Below are 20,486 nucleotides of genomic sequence, written 5' to 3'. Positions count from 1 at the left end.
GAAGGCAAGAGAGTTCTGTTCCACAGACAAAAATCCCTTCCATTAGCGGAGGTCTTCTACAGGTTTCAACCAGTATGATTTTGGCTTCTGTTCTTCTTTGTAGTGTTCTGCATCATGTGGAAGAGGAAATCGTGCTCGTTATGTAACCTGTCGGGATGGTCATGGCAGAGTAGCAGAAGAATCATTTTGTGCGTATTTACCCAGACCAGAAGAACTAGCAAGCTGCTTTAATCCATGTGGAGTTTGGCAAGCTGGAAGTTGGTCACCTGTAAATATTGTTCTTTTATTATTTTTATTTTATTAGTGCCTGAATGTACACTTAGCTTGAAATTTTACAGTGCCTAGTTGCTGAAGAAGCATGCATGGAGATATTGGTTCTTCTCTTCCAAATGTAGATAATTATTAATTTCAGTTATAAATAGTTTTCATTGGTTATTAGTTTTTGGTGCTATATTGTGTCACATAAATGTTGGGTTAATTTTTGGTCAGTGCACAGTTACATGTGGTAATGGAATAGTAACAAGACAAGTTGTCTGTGTCAACCACCATCAACAAATTGATGAGAATTACTGTGATCCCGAAGGCCGTCCAGCAAAAGAACAAGAATGTAACATGCCATCCTGCCAGCCAGTTTATCGCCATGAGTATCCAGGCCATTTGGTAGATCAGGATTATACTTCAATACACAAAGTCCATCATTCTCAAGACAATACAAGAAACCATCCTTCTTCTGGAGGAAACCAGTGGAGGACAGGACCCTGGGGAGCAGTAAGCAAACTTGTTTATTTTGTATAAAGTTTGACATTTATAAGGTCAGTAAGAGAGCCAGTTTGGTGTAGTGGTTAAGTGCGCAGACTCTAATCTGGGAGAACCGGGTTTGATTCCCCACTTCTCTACTTACACCTGCTGGATGACCTTGGGCAAGCTAGAGTTCTGGCACAGCTGTCTTGAAAAAGCAGTTTCTGTCAGAGCTCTCTCTGCCCTACCTACCAGTCTGTTGTGGGGAGGGGAGGGGAAAGGAGTTTGTAAGCCGCTCTTAGACTCCTTTGGGTAGTGAAGGGCAGGGTATAAATCCAATCTCTTTTCTTTTCTTCTAATTAACCAAGAACATGGGCCCTATCAAGCAATACAGGTGACTGTTCTTAAAGATGATTCTGAAAAACTGTAAATATGGTTGTTATAAATCAATTATCATCTTCTTCTTGAATGAAGCTCCTTGTGGTTTTGTTTATTTTTGGATAAACATTTACTGGACTCATTAATTCTTGTTGATAACCATCTACATAGAACTAATTCTCAAAACTCTTAAGTGAGTCAGTGAGCACATATTCCTTTCTGAACTGATTTTGTTCAGAGGGATGCAACCTTTTTGAACCAAAGGTCAAATGAAATTCACAGTGTAATTCTAAACAGAGTTACACCCTTTTAAGTCCATTGAAGTCACTGACCTTAAAAAGATATAGCTCTGTTTAGGGATTTAGTATTAGTGTCTGTCTGTGAAAATGGTGTTATGCTTGCAAATAATATGGGGAGAGAGAAAGAGATTAGGGTTATGCTGGCCAATAGGTGGCTCCATTTGAGGATTAGGAATGGGCATGAACTGGGTCACGAACTAAAGTTTGTGTCAAATTTCAACTGGTTTGTGGTTTGCAAAGTGAAATTAGTGGCAGGTCAGCTGGAACAAACTTTCCACAAACTTTCAGTCTGTTTGTGGAGGTTTGTGCTGGTTTGTGAATGGATACATTGCCAGACACACTGTCTCCACTCAATCTAAATGTTTTCCAAACTTCAAAGCAACAGGGGAGTGGAGGTTGGAGGACATGTAGAGGAGCATCCGGGGGTGGTCCTCTGTGAGTTTGGTGTCTCTAGCTTGCACAGGATCCATTCTATACACTCCTGAACCTGCATATGTCAAAATGACAGGTGGTCATTTTGACATGTACAGGTTTAGGAGGTTCAGGAATGTATAGGGCGGATCCTGTGCAAGCTAGAAACACCAAACTCACAGGGGATCTCTGGCTGACTCTCCTCTACCTGTCATCCACATTTCGTGTCTCTAGCTTGCACAGGATACGTTCCATACACTCCTAAACCTGTGACAGGTTCAAAAGGATACTAACTCAAAAGGATACCATATGTTACAGGCACAGGTTCAGAAGTGTATAAAAAGGACCCTGTGCAAGCTAGAGACACCAACCTCGCAGGTGATCTCTAGCTGACTCTCCTCTACCTGAGCTCCAACTTTGGTGAGAATTGGATTACAAGAGCTGAGTTACAGCCCCCCCCCAAAGAAGGTGCCCCCAGGAAAGTGCTTTCTGGGGAAATAACCACCTGTCATTTCCACAAAAAGCACTTTCCTGAGGACACCTTCTTTGGGGGGCCATAATTCAGACCCCATAAATCCAGTCCTCACCAAACTTGGAGAGTGGGTAAAAGAGAGTCAGCTGGAGATTCCCTGTCAGTTTGGTGTGTCTAGCATGCTGAGAGGGCATGCTAACAAACCACAAACCTCACAAACTTTACCAGTTCATTTGGCCCCTAAAAGTTCATGATGGTTCGTTGCTCATGAACTGGGCATGCCATGAATCATGAACCAAAGCGCATTTTCCTGGTTCATGCCCATCCCTTCTGAGGATATTCAAGCCCAAGAATCCTGTTTGGTTTTGTTGCAAGGCTATGGACTTGCAAGGCACCTTATTCTGCAAAATGATAAGAAGAAAATGGGAATTTGCTTTGGTTATTTTATATTACTGTACAGCCTTCTAATTATCTATGCTATCCTTTCAAGCAACATTTTATATTCTTGATTTCCAGCACAACTCATACTCATTCTCATTCTCTCTCTCTCTCTCTCTCTCTCTCTCTCTATATATATATATATATATTTATATATGACATTGTTTTACTAGTGCTCAAGTACGTGTGCTGGTGGATTTCACCGTCGGGTTGTGGTGTGCCAGGATGGAGATGGAAGAAGTGCCAGCTACTGTGATGAGACAATGAAACCACTAGACTCAAAGAATTGTGATTTGGGTCCCTGTCCAAGATGGAACTATGGGAACTGGGGAGAAGTAAGATGAAAACATAGATAATGGGTTGAATCCTATGATTTGTGATTACAAGGCATTTGCATAAGATCTTCCCCACATCCCCATTCCCCCAAAAGCCACTGTGATTCCTGAAAAGGTGCTGCCAGGAATCAGGAAGCCTCATAGACAGAGAGCCTCAAAGAGTGGAAGGCTCTAGGCTGAAAAGGCATATTAATTGCATTAAGTAACTGCAGAAAAGACATCTCTTTGCATGCATATGTTCTCTTCCATAGGTGTTATCCATTAACATATTTTGTGCATGTAAAGAATAAGCTGCAGGCATACCGCTCTGAGCTCCCTGGAAGAAGGGGGGGATATAGTTGTGATTGTTACCTTAGTAAACTATGAGCTATATACTTACTCATCTTAAAGTGTTAGTATTAATGAATTACTTAATGAAGGTTTCTGTTTTTCTTACAGTGCACTCAAACATGCGGAGATGGAATAAAAACAAGATTAGTGATTTGCCAGCTTCTCAATGGACAAGTGTTGAGTGATCAAAACTGTGAAATGCTAGAAAAACCACCTGACGCAGCCCAGTGTAACATACTTTCATGTCCTGATGAAGTTTCATGGCATCGTGGACCATGGAAACCGGTACGATAGTATTCACTATCATATTTGCCTCTTCCCCTTGTGTACATTTTGTTATATACATATTTTAGTACTTGGTCTTGCACCACAATACTGTGACTGCTACACTTCTTCAAGCCCTGGAAGTGGCAATTTAAGGGCAGCTTTTCCTTTTAAGTCTAGTAGTAGTGGGATTATGCTTTGTGTAGCTCTTACAAGAAACATTTTACTGATCTACTTGGTTTGTTTCTGACTTTGTTACTAAAAGGTTTGAAGAATAAGAATCTATTTGGTTTTTGTTTTAAAAAGTAAGCCTACTATTTTTATAATGTTATCACATATTTATTTTTGTATATAAAAAAGTAATTATCTAACATTTCATTGTATATAGCTTGTTTGTTCTGTGCTCAATAATGAATGCCATGCCAGCCTTACAGTATGTGAAATATATTTGTTGAATGCAAAAAGCTACTAATCAATGTTGTCTTTTTACAAATATATGTGTAGTTATGACAGGATTCTTGTTTTTCATTGTCTGTTAATACCAGGAACAACATAATTGTTGCAATTAACTTTTTGGCAGCTGTCACCCCTCCTAGCCCCTGCAACCAAACACAAAGCTCTTTCTTTCCTCATTTATTGATTCAGTTAATTGGGATGGAACATAATTGAACTAGCTCAAAAGTTATTATGGCCAACACAGACTGGACACTATGATCCTATGCACACTTACTGAAGGGTCCCATTTAATTGCTTCTCAGTAAACATGCATGTGATTAGGCCAATAGTGTGAAAGATAACTGGGTACAATCAAATGTTTTATCTAGGCCCTGGTCAATATCTGCAAATGTAAAACTACCTTTTTCTTAATGTCTGGCTCGATTAGCAATTTGTCTGGACTTTTCTAAGCCCCTTTTTTGTGAAGGTGCAAAGTTTTGTGTTTGCTTGCTTTTTAACTTTGTTCCCACTTATAAAAAGATGTAATTGTTACCTTAATTCCCAGCCCAATGAATTGGATCCAAGGACCCCATTCTGCCAGGTTAGATCCAGTGACTTCCTTTTGCTAAGGAAGGCTTTGCAGAAAGAGTTGTTAAATAGACCTTGGCCAAAGGGAGGCGTGGGATCTAACCTTACTGGGGAGTAGACACTGACTGAATCTACACATTGTTGGATATTGCACTATGGTTACTCTATAACAGTAATTCACCGTCACATTTTCCTGTATGGACAATCCAAGCCAATTGCAAATGATTGCCGTAGTGCAGTGATAGTGCAATATCCAATGATGAGTAGATGCAGCCACGGTTGATTTTACGTTCAAGTGTGGATACCATATGAGCAATTTTCAATTTCCTTTTGTTAAGTTATTGTGAAACAGTAGAAAGTATCTGCATACATAGATTTTATCATTTTTGTCATGGTCAGTGATGGGGTTTCAATAGGACAATGAGTCAGATTTAATTGTATATAATAAGATATAGTTATTTGATCCTTGTTATGTAAAGATTGAATTGTGTATAATGAATTATTTTTATAGTGTCCAAAAACTATTTATATTTTGATAGTCTTTTATATTAAAAGGGAAGGAAAGATCAGATATATTGGTTTTCAAAACCAACCGCAGCCTTATACCTCTTCCTGATCTGCTGCATTTTCTCAAGCATCTGGTTACCTCATTATTTATATTTGTTCAGAGACTTTTTTTAAACTAACCAGCCTTGCTACATAGTGATGGCTTTTAAGATCTGTGGGAGGAAAGAACACTCTGTAGGTGACTAATTTACAATTTACACAATGAAACCAACTCTGGAGCAGTCTACTTCATTTGTGTAGGGGAATACATGTTTAAAATCATGTTTAATGTATTGATTGTTTTGGGTTGAAAAAGAAAAGGTCTGCATTGATGTTATATTGTCTTGTAGCTAACAGAATAAACAGAATTAATAATTTAAGTCTGATTAATTATTTGATTATATGAAAGTCATTTGCCATCTGTATGAAAAAATAAGTTTTTGATTCCATTGTCTGATGTATGTTTTTGTGGCTGTGCTTATAATTAAATGTATTTTTGTTAATGCATCATGTTATTTTGTATTCCTGTAAAGAATTAACCAGTGATAAGGAAGTGTGTTATTAACCTTGGAATGAAGCTTTTTATGGCAATAAATGTTCTATTCTGTTTCAGTACCAGTTTTGTCAAAGGGGATAATTCTGACAACATTTTAAAAACATATTAATGATTAAAATAGTATAGTGTTCATTGCACAAGCAGCTTTTCCCGCCTAAACTCACATGCTCTGGAGGCAGGGTGCCCCATTCCCCTCAATTTCTTTTTTACCACCACGTGGATAGGAGCTTCCCAGCATGGTTGCTCATTCAATCGATTTTCCTTCAGCAAATTTCTTGTCCTTTTTGCAGAACTTAAGAGTTTTTCCTTTCCAAAGTCTGTTCTTTTTCACTTTATGAGAAACTGTCTTGACTGGGTGAGATGACTCTTGTTGGTCTATCCTTGGGCTCCCTTCATTGTTGCTTGTTGGGTCATGCAGAATGGAACTTGGTGGCTATTTCCACTTATCATGAAGGTGTGGAGGGCTTTTCCCTGTTATTCCGTAAGCTGTCGCGGCATTTCCTCAAGGGTCTGAATGTGTTTCCACCTGCACCCCACATTGCTCCTCAGTGGTCCCTCTCCCTGATTTTAGCCCAATTAATGAAACATCCCTTTGATCCCTTGGCTTTGTACCCTCTGGCATTGCTCACTAGGAAGGTGGCTCTCCTCATGTCTGTTACGTCAGCCAGGAAAGTTAGCAAGCTAGCAGCCCTGAGGGTGGATCCTCCATTCTAGAGAGGGTAGTACTTCATCCTAATTTGAGTTTACTTCCAAAAGTGGTTTCTAAGTTTCACCTGACACAGGTAATAGTGCTGCCTGTATTTTTTCCAAGTCCTGAATCTAAGGCTGAGAAGGTTCTTCACTCTCTGGATGTCAAGAGGACTTTGTTATATTGAGACAACAAAGCTGTTCTGGGTAGCTAAGGCCTTGTTCATTTGCTAATGGAGTCCAAGGAAGGGGAGGGCTGCCTCCTCTCAATCCTTCTCTATGTGGGTCATAGCTGCCATGAGGCAGCTGGGCAATGATGCCCATTGAAGATCAAGGAGCATTCCATGAGAGCATAGGGTTCTTTGGCTGCTTTCCACAGGATAGTTCCCCTAATGAACATCTGTGAAGCTGCGACGTGTTTAGCAGAAGACATGTTTGTCAAGCATTGAGCAGTGGACCTGCAAGCAAGGAAGGATACAGATGTTGGCAAGACAGTTCTCCAGATGCATTTCCAGTGAGAGCCTCACTCCGCGTCCTTCAGTGAGTAGCTTGCTAGTGTCCCAATATGGGTCTGCACTGAAGATGGAAGATGAAAACAGAGTTGCACTTACCTGTAACTGCTGCTCATCAACATCTCCTGTGCAGACACACATTCCCTCCCTCCTTCCCTGCTGTGAACTCTCACTTCCAGTGCTTAATGCGGTGTTTGTTTGCAGAGGCTGGGTAGAAACCGAGGGGAAGGGGGGACCCCACCTCCAGAGCACGTGACAGTTTAGGCGGGAAAAGCCGTTCACACCAGCTCCAGAGGGGGAGGGGTGACCCCTTTAGAGAATTTCAGCTGGTGAAAAGATCTATTGCAGCTGGCCTGCACAAGTGCAGTCCCAATATGTGTCTGCACAGAAGATGTCGATGAACAGCAGTTACAAGTAAGTGCAACTCTTTTTCTCCTGTAAGTAATTTTAGAGCCAGTTTGGTGTAGTGGTTAAGTGTGTGGACTCTAATCTGGGAGAACCGGGTTTGATTCCCCACTCCTCCACTTGTACCTGGCTGGATGACCTTGGGCAAGCCGTAGTTCTGATAAGAGCTGTTCTTGAAAACGAGCAGTTTCTGTCAGAGCTCTCTCAGCCCCACCTACCTCACAGGGTGTCTGTTTTAGGGAGGGGAAGGGAGAGGAGTTTGTAAGCCGCTCTGAGACACCTTTGGGTGGTGAAGGGTGGGGTATAAATCCAATCTCCTCCTCCTAGAGGTTCAAATAAGCTCCGTTATAAATTACTGCACCAACATAGGGTGGGATCCATTGGAGAATTTCTGAAGCTGTATTGGGGTGTGTGTGATTTTTTGCAAATTCCTCAATCGTAGACCTTTGACTCCCTCCTGCCAGTACAGCAGATCTCTGTCCCCCAGGAGTATCATTGGGGTGGGATTTGGGCTGCAGATGGTGTAGAGGAACAAGAAATCCACAATCTGTGTGTGGAAATAATTGACCAAGCCATACTATTTATTATGAACAATAAATTGTATCTGAACTTTATAATCCCATACTTAACTTTCACCTATTACATATATATTTAACATTCATTTTCATTAGCCTATTAGTTTTAGATGATGGAATTTGGCTAAACTAGGTGAAATATGTAATCTGCTTCCATTATACAATGGGTTGGTTCAGACACAGTGGCAAAATCATGATTTGCTGCTGTGTGAACAAACCTGGGACTTCCTTGGGATTAAGCTAATGTTTGGACTCCTGCTACTGAGCCAAACTACACATTACAGCAGCCGCAGGTCCAACCCATAGCTGCTGATGCCATTTTAGAGAACAATTTAGCTCTTTACTGCTGCAAGGTTGCATCAGGCAATCTTACTCCCCTCATGCCTTTTCAACTGCCAAAACAACCAACATGTAGTTTGGCCTAGTGACAGCCTTAGTTTCCTGGTGTGGATATATCAGCAAACTAGATTTCACCCCAACACTGGAAATAAATATTTGACCATAAGGTATCCCCAGGTTTGTTCACATAATAGTGTACTGTGGCTTGCCCATATGCATGAGCTTTGCTATTGTGTCATTGCCTGTAGTAAGAGATGTGAGGGGTTTTGCTCAAGCTTTTTTGTTGTTTATATTACTGCGGTGATGTGTGACCATTCTTGCTGAGTATGAAGGCTGCTTCAACCAAATTTGTAAAATTATAATATGAGTTTTAATATTTCATACCAAATTGGAGAGACTGTGAAAAGACAAGGTTTGAGTTATAGCTCATTCTTTTTGCAGCATCCTAAATAATACTTTAGCCTGTTTGGGAAAGAATTAAGAAATAACCTAAAAGAGGTATGTATAAAACCAGATGAGATGAGATATTTTTCAGTTGCTGATCTATAATAGGTCTTTAGGCAACTTGCTAATGCAACTGATTTTATTTGTGCTATCATTCAGTGATCCAAACCTTCTGGGCAAACACAGTCAGATTTTGCATTCCATGTTCTTAAGCTCTTTATTACTTAATTTTACAAATGCTTCTGTTAATGCTCAACTAGAAATGGTCACACTATTATGTCTCCTGCTGTAGACAATTTTTCAGGAGCTGAAAACAGCATGCATGAAAAAAAACATTTAATTCTATTGGCCTTAGTAGGACTTTCTCAAATGAAAATAGATGCTCTGTTTTGTTTCTGAAAAGAAATAATGAAAATTCTCCTCTATAAATCATGTCCTTTCCACACAGAACCAAAGAAGCTAAGGCAAGGTGTAAATAATAACTGCTAACCTTTTATATTAATAAGTTTCTCATGTCCTCCACAGTTAATTTTTTTTTAATTGTATCATACAATGAAGGCCCTTTTCTCATATATACCCTGTGATCATTTGCTGTTATTTCGGCCCCGGTCACACGGAGCATTAGGCACACTAGAGAGACAGAAGATAGGCGGATTTTCTGGGCGCGATCTCACTGCCACATTTGGGAAGCGTAGAGCTCCTGTGGCACACCCAAGGCTTCCCGCCGAAGATGGGGGGTAAAAAACTAGTACCTCGGAGGTACTAGTTTCCGAAAACCGCAGGGCAAGGGCGGGCATCTGATCGCGTTTCCGGTGGTAGTTCCGGTGCCCACCCATGTCCCTTCGCAAAAATGTGTTTTTTTCCCCCAAGTCTCCACGGATGCGCACAAGCACCCAACGGCGCATGCGCATATTTCAGTTTAAAAAACAACAACACAACCCCGTTTGCCACGCCGCTCCGCTTCTTTGCCGTGTTGTGTGATCGGCACCTCCTCCCTAACCACAGGAGCTCGACGGGACCTCAACCTGACGCCTGATCGCGCAGTCGCGCGTTAGTTTGCTCTGGGGCAAACAGCCACGCCTCCCCCCCGCATTTTCCTGCTTGTGTGGCTGAGGCCTTCATTTGGTTTTATATACTGGTTACCATTAACAACTTATGGTGAAACAGTGTCTCATTTTCAGATTGTTGCCCGAAGATTAAGGCACATCGTAAAAATATACCAGTGTGATTTTTTTCAGAAGCATGTTCAACTATATGGGAACAGGGAAAAAAATCCAGAGTATTCTTTGGTTATTCTAGTGTCTCATCAATAGATGCTTCATTTCTTCATATCTGATTTTTGTATTTCTAATAGATTCATCCAATAGTCCTGATAGAATGTAATAGTAATAGTTAATCCTCTTATTAGTATAGGAGTCTATGCAGTAGTGTAACATAATGTATAATTATGGACTTTAAATTCAATTTTTAGCATGGTTGTGATGTGCTTGCAGTAACCATTTTGCATTGGTGCAGAAAGGTGCTTAGAAACTTCCTCCCATAGTTATTTTTGCTTAGCAGGTAGTAATAGTTAAAATGGCTGATATCTATAAAAATCAAATGATGACATTGTATGTGTGCCTGAGAGGGCAAGGTATTGCCAAGTTCTGCACACTATTGAAATCCCTGATTTAAAGCTTATCATGAAGAGCTGATCCCTTTGGATGAGTAACTGAACAACTGGGGGTATGTATATAATTGATAGTAACCAGTTACTAAATAATTGGACCCAAATTCAGACAAAAACAGAATAATAAATGATTTTTAAAATTTTTGGAGAAATATTTTTTTAAGTATATTGAACAACGCACCAAATGCACAGTTGTACTGTACTGTTGGGAAATGGAGTATATTAATCACTTCATAATACTAATTGTAAATATTGAATGAACATGTTTGAAGACATTACCCTATGAAAATCTAGTTCAAGTCCAGTAGCACCTTAGAGACCAACCAGATTTTCAGGGTATTAGCTTTCTTTTCTTTTCTTTAAGCATTTTTATTGCTTTTCTAAACTACACACCCACCTATAGGGTTTAGGGATGGGAACAAATTAAAACTATGAGTAGCAAGAGATCGTTAATACAATTGTTTAAAGTAAGGATAATTCCCTGTTGTCAAAGTAGTAATACATGAGAGTTAATACAATAGTTATATAAAAGATTGAGCGAGTGTTCACAAACAAATTTGGTTAGAGTGTATGCTTCTTAATTCAGGATTATTAGTTCCTGATCATTATCAGACCATTAGAGTTTCATTATTTTACTTATTTCCTTCCTCTACGTTTCTTTTCAAAGTCCTTTTTATTTTTAGGGGGCTTAGGAGCTGTAGCCCCTAGTTCTGCTTCAAAATCTAAGGATTCAGCCGATGAAGAGTTGGTAGAACTTTCCTCAGTTTTATCTTCTTCTTTTTCTGCATCCTTGTCATCCTCCAGTTCTCAGATCCATCTTTATCTTGTTTGTGGTGCTCAAGAAATTTTTTTGCTTTGAAGACAGAGTCAATTTTTTCTTTTTCTTTTTGTCATTGAATTTGAAAGTGAGCCCTTCCGGGGTTAACCATCTGTATGGGGTGTTGTGCTCTTGAAGAAACCATGCCAGGCCTCTGTACTGTCTTCATCTTTTTCTGATCTCAAATGGAATGTCTTTAAAATTTTAGTTTGTTCTCCTTGGATTTTCAAAACAGTTCCACTTCTCACTTTCAGGATTAAGTCTCTTGTTGACCTTTTTAAGGATTTAACAAATATTTCCCCGGGCAGCTTATTTTTCTTTATATATTCTGGATATGTACGACATACAATATCCATGTCGTTTTGTATCGCTTCTGCTGTTAAGCCTACCACGGGGGCCAGTTCTTTGCTTAAAATCTCTTTCAGGTTTTCACTTTTCTGCTCAGAAATGTTCTGAAAACTCAGGACATATGCTGATTTTTCTATTTGGAGACATAGCAATTGGTGATTCTCAGAGATTTTATCCTTTTCCACCACCTCCAGTCTTTGTTCAAACTTTTTGGACTTAAGATCAACTTTTTTCAGCTTCTTATTTATCTACTCTGTTTTTGCTGAAGTATCTTGAAGCTCCCTGTGCATCAAATCCATTTTCTGATTGAGAGCGGTCATCTGCTCCACTAGAGGATGTAGGGCTGCAGCAATCATTTTGGAGAAGTCTATGGCTGTTTCCAGTTTGGTAACCGGAGATGATGAGCTGGCTGATCCTGTAAGTTTCGCTTTCACCACCATTTTTTCTACATGCTGAGTCATTGCTTAAACTTAATAGGAAGCTTTAAACAGTCTCTTAAAGCCTCTTTAAATCTGGAAATATCGCTTTGTTGCTAATTTGCACCTCACTCCGTCACCATTCACTCTTTTCAAGCAGCCCTCGCCTCGCGCTTTAACTCAGTCTGTTCGGGATGGGGATTCCCCCCCTCCCCGCCACTTGTTTGGGGCTTCAGGTCAGCTTTACTACGAGCAATCAAGTGGAGACTCGTTAAATCATAAGTTTGCTTCCGTTCTTACTTGTGTTCATTTCTGTGGTAGGGAAGATCAGTTCAGGAGGGTCTCTTGTGCACTCAGTCCGGTGTGCGCCTTTAGGTACCATTGCTGGCTCCATGCCGCGAGGACCTATCGGGGCAAAAAGCTGCCTCTGTCCCTTGGCATTCCACCTTGAAAGAGGCACCTCTCGCACCCCAGGCTGCAACCCTCCTACAAAGGGTTGCGGGGGTCCAAGATCTACTCGGACCCCTCCCCATTGGCAACGATGGAGCACACCCACTTGCAAGTCACCAAAAACCGGAAACCAGGGTATTAGCTTAAAAGAACTGAACCTCCTTTCATCGGAGGAGTGTTGACTCTCAAAAGCTTATACACCATCTAGCTCTTCCATTGCAGAGCAACACAGCTACCCTCTGAAACCATATGAAAATCTGTTTAGATTAATGCAAGACTTCTGTATTTTTCAGTTTTAGACTCCCTCCCCCCTTTTCTATTCCAGTTTAAGCTTAGGAAAAAGTAGAGTCTGGGTATACTGTACGTGTGGAAATTTCATTTGCATTGCCTGTATAAGGAGCTGTTAAATATAAGACACAGAAGCTTTGTCCTATTTTACCTGGAGCCAGGCCACACTGCAGAACTATTATTGAACTGTCTTCAGAATCTGAAAGCTGATGTCCTTGCTAGGAGAGGCTGGCCTCTCAATGGCTGCGGTGTGCTTTGGGCAGATGATTTATTGGAAGTGAAAATTGTAAATGAGGCATCTGCTGGGAAGGAAATAAGGTGCTCCATTTACTTTGAATTTGAGTCCTGGGCCTGTATCATAATTCAGAACAACAGGCTTGGAACCTGTTTACATTACTCAGTCAACAACTACTAAGATTTATTTATTTATTTCATTTATACCTCACCCACCCCGCCGAAGCAGGCTCAGGGCAGCTTACAATGCCATTGGCAACATAAAAACACTAAACATTAAAAATAGTTTATATCATAAAAACAAATTCCAAAGGTGCTATATATATGCGATGGTGAAGATTGTCCTCATTGGCCACAGTAAAGTCAGCAACAATTGTCCATTTATGTCACCCTTCTTTTTGATATAGCAACTGGAAGTTCAGGAATTAGTTTATTTTATTTCTACAGTCCTTAGACCAGTCATACAAAAAGAAGTACACCTTAACAAAATTCCAAGATTTTAAAATACATCAGTAAAACATTAAAAGCAAAATTTAATCTAATATCAAACTACTACATCTAACTAGCTGCCTTGGGGTTTCCGTGATCTGAGTATCACCATACAGAAACTGGCTACTTCGTGGGTAATCTTGGGATTTCTATCAGATAGAAGGAACTCGAGTCTAGCTTTAAGTTCAGGAATGAATACAATCAGTTGGGCATGGTAAGTAAAATACAAGTCAGTCATCAGACAGGTAAAAGGGGTCTATAAGGAACATATTGCAAAAAACATATGGACCAACAATAAAATATTTTTTTTCAAATACATTAGAAGCACAAGACCAGCCAGGGAGGCAGTGGGGCCCTTGGATAACCAATGGATGGAAGGATTACTAAAGGATGATATGGAAATGGCAGAGAAGCTGAATGCATTTTTTTTACTGTGTCTTTACTGTGGAAGATGGGAGGTACTTGCCCTCTCCAGAACCACCAATTTCAGGAAGGGTGTTGAAATACCTGAGTCGAATTGAGATGACGAGTGAAGAGGTCCTACAACTGACTAATGGGTAAATTAAAAACTGACAAATCACCAGGCCAAGATGGCATGCATCCAAGAGTTCTGAAAGAACTCAAATGTGAACTTGTGGAACTCCTGATAAAAATAAGCAATCTATCACTAAAATCTGCCTCTATTCCCATGGACTGGAAGGTAGCTAATGTAACCCTCATCTTTAAAAACGGTTCTAGAGGAGATCTGGGAAATTACAGGCCAGTCAGTCTAACGTCGATACCAGGTAAGTTGGTGGAATCCATTATTAAAGATAGAATTAGTAGGCACATTGATGAACAAAAGCTATTGAGGAAGAATCAGCATGGATTCTGTGAGGGAAGATCTTGTCTCACCTTTTAGAGTTCTTTGAGGGAGTGAACAAATATATAGACATGTGTCACCCAGTAGATGTTGTTTACCTAGACTTCCAGAAAACATTTGATAAAGTTCCTCATCAAAGGCTCCTAAGTAAACTCGGTAGTCATGAGATAAGAAGATAAGTCTTCTAGTTGATTTAAAACCTGTTAATAAACAGGAAACAGAAAGTGCGTATAAATTAGCAGTTTTCACAATGGAAGGTGGTAAACAGTGGGGTACCACTGGGATCAGTACTGGTGCTTTTTAACTTGTTCATTAATGATTTGGAGTAAGCAGTGAGGTGGCTAAGTTTGCATATGACACTAAGTTGTTCAGGGCAGTGAGGACCAGGAAGGACTGTGAGGCACTCCAGAGGGATCTGTCGAGGCTGGATGAGAGGGCATCGATATGACAAATGAGGTTCGACATGGGCAAGTGCAAAGTAATGCACACTGGAGCCAAAAATCCTAACTAAAAATATATGTTGATGGGGTCTGAAGTGGCAGTAACTGACCAGGAGAGAGATCTTGGAGTTGTGGTAGATAACTCACTGAAGATGTTGATTAAGTGTGAAACAGCAATAAAAAAAGGCAAATGCTATGTTGGAGATTATTAGGGAGGGGATTAAAAACAAATTAGCCAGGATCATAATGCCCCTGTATAAATATATGGCGTGGCCTTATGTGGAATACTGTGTACAGTTCTGGTCACTGCACCTCAAAAAAAAAGATATTGTAGCATTGGAAAAGGTACAGAAAAGGGCAACTAAAATGATTAAGGGGACAGAACACTTTCACTATGAAGTAAAGTTAAAGAGGTTAGGGCTTTTTAGCTTGGATAAGCAATTGAATGGTGACATGACAGAAGTTAACAAAATTATGCATGGGATAGAGAAGGTAAAGAAAGAAGTCCTTTCCCCCCTTTCTCATAATACAAGAACTTGTGGGCGCTCAATGAAATTAATGAGCAATAGGCTTAGAACAGATGAAAGTAAGTACTTCACCCAAAGAGTAATTAACACATGGAATTCACTGCTGCAGGAAGTGGTGACGGTTAGAAGCATAGACTGCTTGAAGAGGGGATTGAAACAGAGGTGGATCAAGCAGAGGTCCAGGAGTGGCTATTAGCCACAAGATATAGATGGAACACTATATTTGGGGCAGTGATGCTCTGCATTCCTGGTGCTTGGGGGGGGCAACAATGGGAGGGCTTCTGGAGTTTTTGGCTCCACTGGTGGATCTCCTGAAGACATTTAGGTTTTGGCCACTGTTTGACACAGAGTGTTGGACTGAATGGGCCATTGGCCTGATCCAGCATGGCTTCTCTTATGTTCTTATGTTATAATCATGTGATGTGAAAGCCCTCAGCCTGAGATTCTGGAGAGACCCTGTCAGGCCGAGTAGACAACACTGACCTTGATGAACCAAAGGTATGATTCAGTAGAAGGCAGCTTCATGTGCCACCTCATGTGCCAAGATTTAAAAACACACCTAAATATATAAAAACAATTAGAACATAAACACGTGAAAGGGAGTAAGGGCCAATGAGAATCAGTGAGGGAACACCAGAAAAAATGAACAAGTATTTTGCCACTGGCAGAATACAACACTAGAGTGGGACAGAGAAATCTCCTTGGGGAGGGAATTCCATAATTTCCATAACTGTCACCCCTCTGCTCATTCTTATTGTGCTGCAGCTTGACATAAGTAACTACAACCACTAAGCTGGGTCAGGGTGAAAGTGTTTCTGCACAGTACTGGTTGGCAATACAAGGAACATTGACATGATTGCCTTGATAATCAAGATGCGGACTGAATGAGGGCAGTGTGAAAAGATGATCCTTATTAATGTCATAATGCAGCCAAATCTGATTAGCCACATGGTGCATTAATTGGCTAGGGTCATGCAGAAGACCTAAAAAAACATGTTATCCAACAACATGTTAGGACTACATTAAGAACATAAGAAGAGCTTTGCTGGATTGAGTGGTTCACCTAATCCAGCACTTGCTTTCACACAATCACAAACCAGTTACCTTGGAGTAACTTACCTTTTATCTAAGATACCACTATTTTATTCCATAGCTCTCAAAAGCCTAATTTTTGCATCAGAATTTTGTGTAGAGCTAATTCTAGCTTTCCAGCACTAACTAGTTTAAGCATTCTTCAAACCTGGAAAAAGAGCAAAGAGAAGGAGAATTATACAAAGGAAGGATGAGTTCCTACCAGAGGAGAAAGCTAGACTGACATATTTCTCCCTACACAAAGTTTCACAGGGCTAACATGTAAACATCCCACAATGCAATCTTAAACAGATTGCCAGTAGAGTCTGTTTATTGCAGAAAGCTGCAAGTGCTCAAGATTCTACAGTCAAATGTGTTTTGAATCTAAATAGCAATATTATACCTATAGCTTATGAATTCAGTTCTGTATAATGATGTCTCAGCTGCTGAAATTGAGTAACACCCTTGCATTTTATTATATAAAGAAGAGGAGAATTTGGCAGACAGATGCAAGTTACCAGAAAAACATAGTCTTCTAGCCATAATCAGTTCCAGCTTTTGCCCTTTGATATGTTAATATTGTGAAAAGAATCACCCATACCAGAAATGTTAGTTCAGTTCAGTTGGGATAAGTAATATAATCCTAGTATAAATAATCACAAGTGATTATCCAGTTTCAGTTTTGTCCATTTTTCTGAGATTTAAAATTTGTGTGAATATTTTTGATTTACTATTTACAATGCAAGTGATTTGTATCCTGTGAAGGAATGGACTCACAAGCTCTTCCTTGTTCTCTCTGATTTGACCCTGGGATGTTGGCATTGCGCCTCTTTGCTTCACTCCTAAGGGTTGCAATTAAAAGCTGGGTCACCACTAGCTGCCACCAATAACTTAGAGTATCTGCTGCCAGAGAGCATAATGCATATAACGTTCTGTACCCTCATTGCCATTTGAAGGCCCTGCCTACTTGCTGTGTCTCCTGCTATGCTTCTATCACAACTTTGCACTTATAGAGCTTCTGTGTTCTAAGGATGGCAAGCTTCTTTGCTGTCCCTTCCCGCCACATTTTAGATGGCAAGACCATCTAGGTGTGGTCCTTTTCCAGAGGTCAGAATTCGAGCATTTAAAATATAAGAATGTTTAATAAATAAAAGTACTCATGTTCTGGTCAAACTTTCAAGATTAGCAAGGGAACAAAGAAAATGTGAAAATGTGCAGTCCTTTCTCCCTTCTCTAGGACTCTTCTAACTGATGTTTGATTTAGGACACGTTAGCTTTACTTGAAGTTACAGTAAGTTAGAGTTCATAATTACCTTAGATCTCCAGATGGGGACTTCTCTCAGTTGGCCCTTGCTTTGTGGACAAGATGGAGTCGCTAGGCGAAATCTTAACCCATCATGGTTTGTGCCCATCCAAAGAGTTGGCCAAAATGGAAGAGAGTGGTCATCTTTGTGTCCTGAGTTTAAAAACCTCTTGTGAAGGTTTGTGGCTCCTCCCTTGACATGCATTTCCTCTGTGTACCTGTTTCAAGCTGCAAAGGGATACTTTTTCTTTCTGGCCTTGAGATGAATGCAGACCCAAAATAATGTAACCTTGATATGAATTCAGTGTGTGTGTGTCTGTGAAAAGCATTTCCATTGCCACCGAATATCACTTGGTTGATCAGAAGGTTTTAAACATACGACTAAATCAATATTCTGAAAATAAAACTATTTCAAAAATATTCAGAAAATACTAAAAAGTAGCAAAAACAGCCTGACTGCTAAAAGGTGGTACATGTGTAGTGCATAAGAGACTGTATATTTTGTCTAAATTATCCCCTGAAGTTGCATTGGTAATGTAAGATGTAATATTTATTTAAAGGAGCAAGAAAGCATACACCTTTCCCAGGAAGGGATATTGAATCAGCCTGACCACAGCTTATAGGAAATCAGCAAACCCACAATGCGTGTGTACTGGTTGGTATTTCTCTAACTGCAGTACTGTTCTGAGTTGCAGCCCTTCAGTTTTCCCAGAAAAAGCAAAGGCAATCACTGGAGAGCTAGTGTGGTGTACTGTTAGTGTTATGATTAGGACCATGGAGACCTGGGTTTGCAATCCCATGCAGCTTACTGGGTGACTTTAGATGAGCTGTTTTATTGCAGCCTCATCTTCCTTACACCCTGCCCTGGAAGATTCAGGGTAGCTCTGATCTCATTCAGTCTCAGAAGCTAAGCAGGGTCAGTCCTAGTTAGTGTTTGGATGGGAGACCACAAAGGAAGTCTTGTAAGACTTCCATAAAGATCACAAAAGAAGCTTGCACTGGCTAACGATTGCAATGGCAAACTATTTATCTCTTGCCTTGAAAATCCTGTGAGGAGTCTCCATCAATCACCTGCAACTTGATGGTACTTTACATACAATCTACCTTGGAGGACTGTTGTGTATAATGTCATGAATCCCTTGGAGGAAAGGAGAGAGAACAAAAAACAAATATAAAATAACTTACATGGAATGAAGAAAGAAGTGAACTTTCAGACAGCATTGTGGTAAGAGCTAAAGGTCTTCCTTAGTGAATTCAGTTGTGGGAAATGAAGCCTGTATATCTGTACATCCCTTTATCTGAACAATCCAGTCTTGGGTTCTGTTTGTTTCCCCAGCACCAAGGGAAGAGCGCCAAAGCGGGAACTCCCATTCCTTCTGCCCCATTAATCATTTTATGACTCATGTTTGAATAACACACACACAACTTGGTTTGGAATAAATTGGCCACAACTTTATTGGTCACAGCTGTAAGAAGCCTTGGCATAGCATGGGGAACAGGATCCTGGACATCGACTGACCTGCTGGCCAGTCAGTGATCTTCTGCCCACCCCCTGGGGACCATGAACCATGGGATGACAGATTGCTGGATCCTACAAGGGCAACCACCTCTAAGTGGTCTCCCCTGTCACCTGAGCATGAGCATAGTCCTCAGCAGCCACCAAACAGGGCACGCTCCTTGAATCCCTCACCTCAAGATCCTTTAAGGCAGGGGTGTCAAACATAAGGCCGGGGGCTCAGAACCGGACCATGCAGGGTTTTTATGTGGCCCGCTAGCAACCAGTGCAAGGGAGGGAATGGGAGACTGCTCAGGGGGAAGTGGATGGAGCCACTCTAACTGTGGCTCCAGCATGGTGGAACAACATCATCCACAGCAGTCAAGCAGCGTGGGAGCGTCTGCCAGTGCTGCACCACTGGCTCTCCAGTCTACCCATATGGGTTTTCCTTTGCACCCCCCTCCCAGTTTATGGGCCCTTGCAGTGAGGATACACCAACCCAGAGCTTATCAGCTGCTGTCCTTGATAAAGTTTATATCTCCAGTACCTAGCATTAGGTTTTATGGCACACATGGCCTGGCCTGACAAAGTGACATTTATGTTTTTCCCCCCCAAAAAAAAAACATTTATTGAAAGAAGAATAAAAGCATAACATTGACAATCACAAATCAGCAATAGAACAAGGTTCTAGATAATTAGTCAGAGTTACAGTCAAAATGTCATCAAGGTAATTATTACATATTACAGTATTTAACCATATAACAATATTTGATATTTGGCTTTGTATATAGTTTCCCAGTTAAAGGAGTCAATAGTAATTTTGTCCAAAATAGGGTACCATTTATCTAGAGGATTATAGAAATCACATGCATTCTGAGTTGTAGAATTATAAATAGAGAACTTTTCTAAAAGGTAAAAGTCCCAAATTTTGTGGATCCATTGGGAGATTGTCGGAATGTGTTTGTCCTTCCACTTTCTGGCGATGAGTACTTTCGCTGCTGTAATAAGTATATTGATCAGTTTTTGGGTTTCAGTTGGGTAAATATCGTTAGGCCAAAGGTTAAGTAAAAGCAAGGTAGGGTCTTTTGGTATATCGTAGTTTGTAAGAGCTTTGATTTTAAGGACTTGAGTCCAGAAAGCTTGAATCTTACTACAACTCCACCAGCAGTGGAGATAGTTTGCTTTTTGGCCACATTGTTTCCAGCATGCTTTGGACGTTTGCGAATAAATATGAGATAATCTGGCTGGGGTTAAGTGCCAACGGAGCATAACCTTGATTGGTGTCTCCTGGACCAGTAGAGAGTTGGAAATATTTTTTTGAGTTT

General features: G+C 40.5%; 1 protein-coding gene across 1 annotated transcript in view; it reads left to right on the top strand.

The window, feature by feature from the left end:
* Window positions 1–20,486, top strand: part of ADAMTS20 (ADAM metallopeptidase with thrombospondin type 1 motif 20) — a 152,250-nt gene that overhangs the window by 105,077 nt on the left and 26,687 nt on the right. Inside the window, exons 26-29 of the mRNA XM_015429359.1 lie at window positions 104–268; window positions 490–768; window positions 2,910–3,071; window positions 3,510–3,686. Of these exons, the coding sequence (XP_015284845.1) occupies window positions 104–268; window positions 490–768; window positions 2,910–3,071; window positions 3,510–3,686 (783 nt within the window). The remainder of the gene's footprint in view (window positions 1–103; window positions 269–489; window positions 769–2,909; window positions 3,072–3,509; window positions 3,687–20,486) is intronic.

The sequence above is a fragment of the Gekko japonicus genome, unplaced genomic scaffold (assembly GCF_001447785.1).
Source record: "Gekko japonicus isolate JY-2015 unplaced genomic scaffold, Gekko_japonicus_V1.1 scaffold822, whole genome shotgun sequence".
Taxonomy (NCBI): Eukaryota; Metazoa; Chordata; class Lepidosauria; order Squamata; family Gekkonidae; genus Gekko; species Gekko japonicus.
This window is presented reverse-complemented; position numbering and strand designations above follow the sequence as displayed.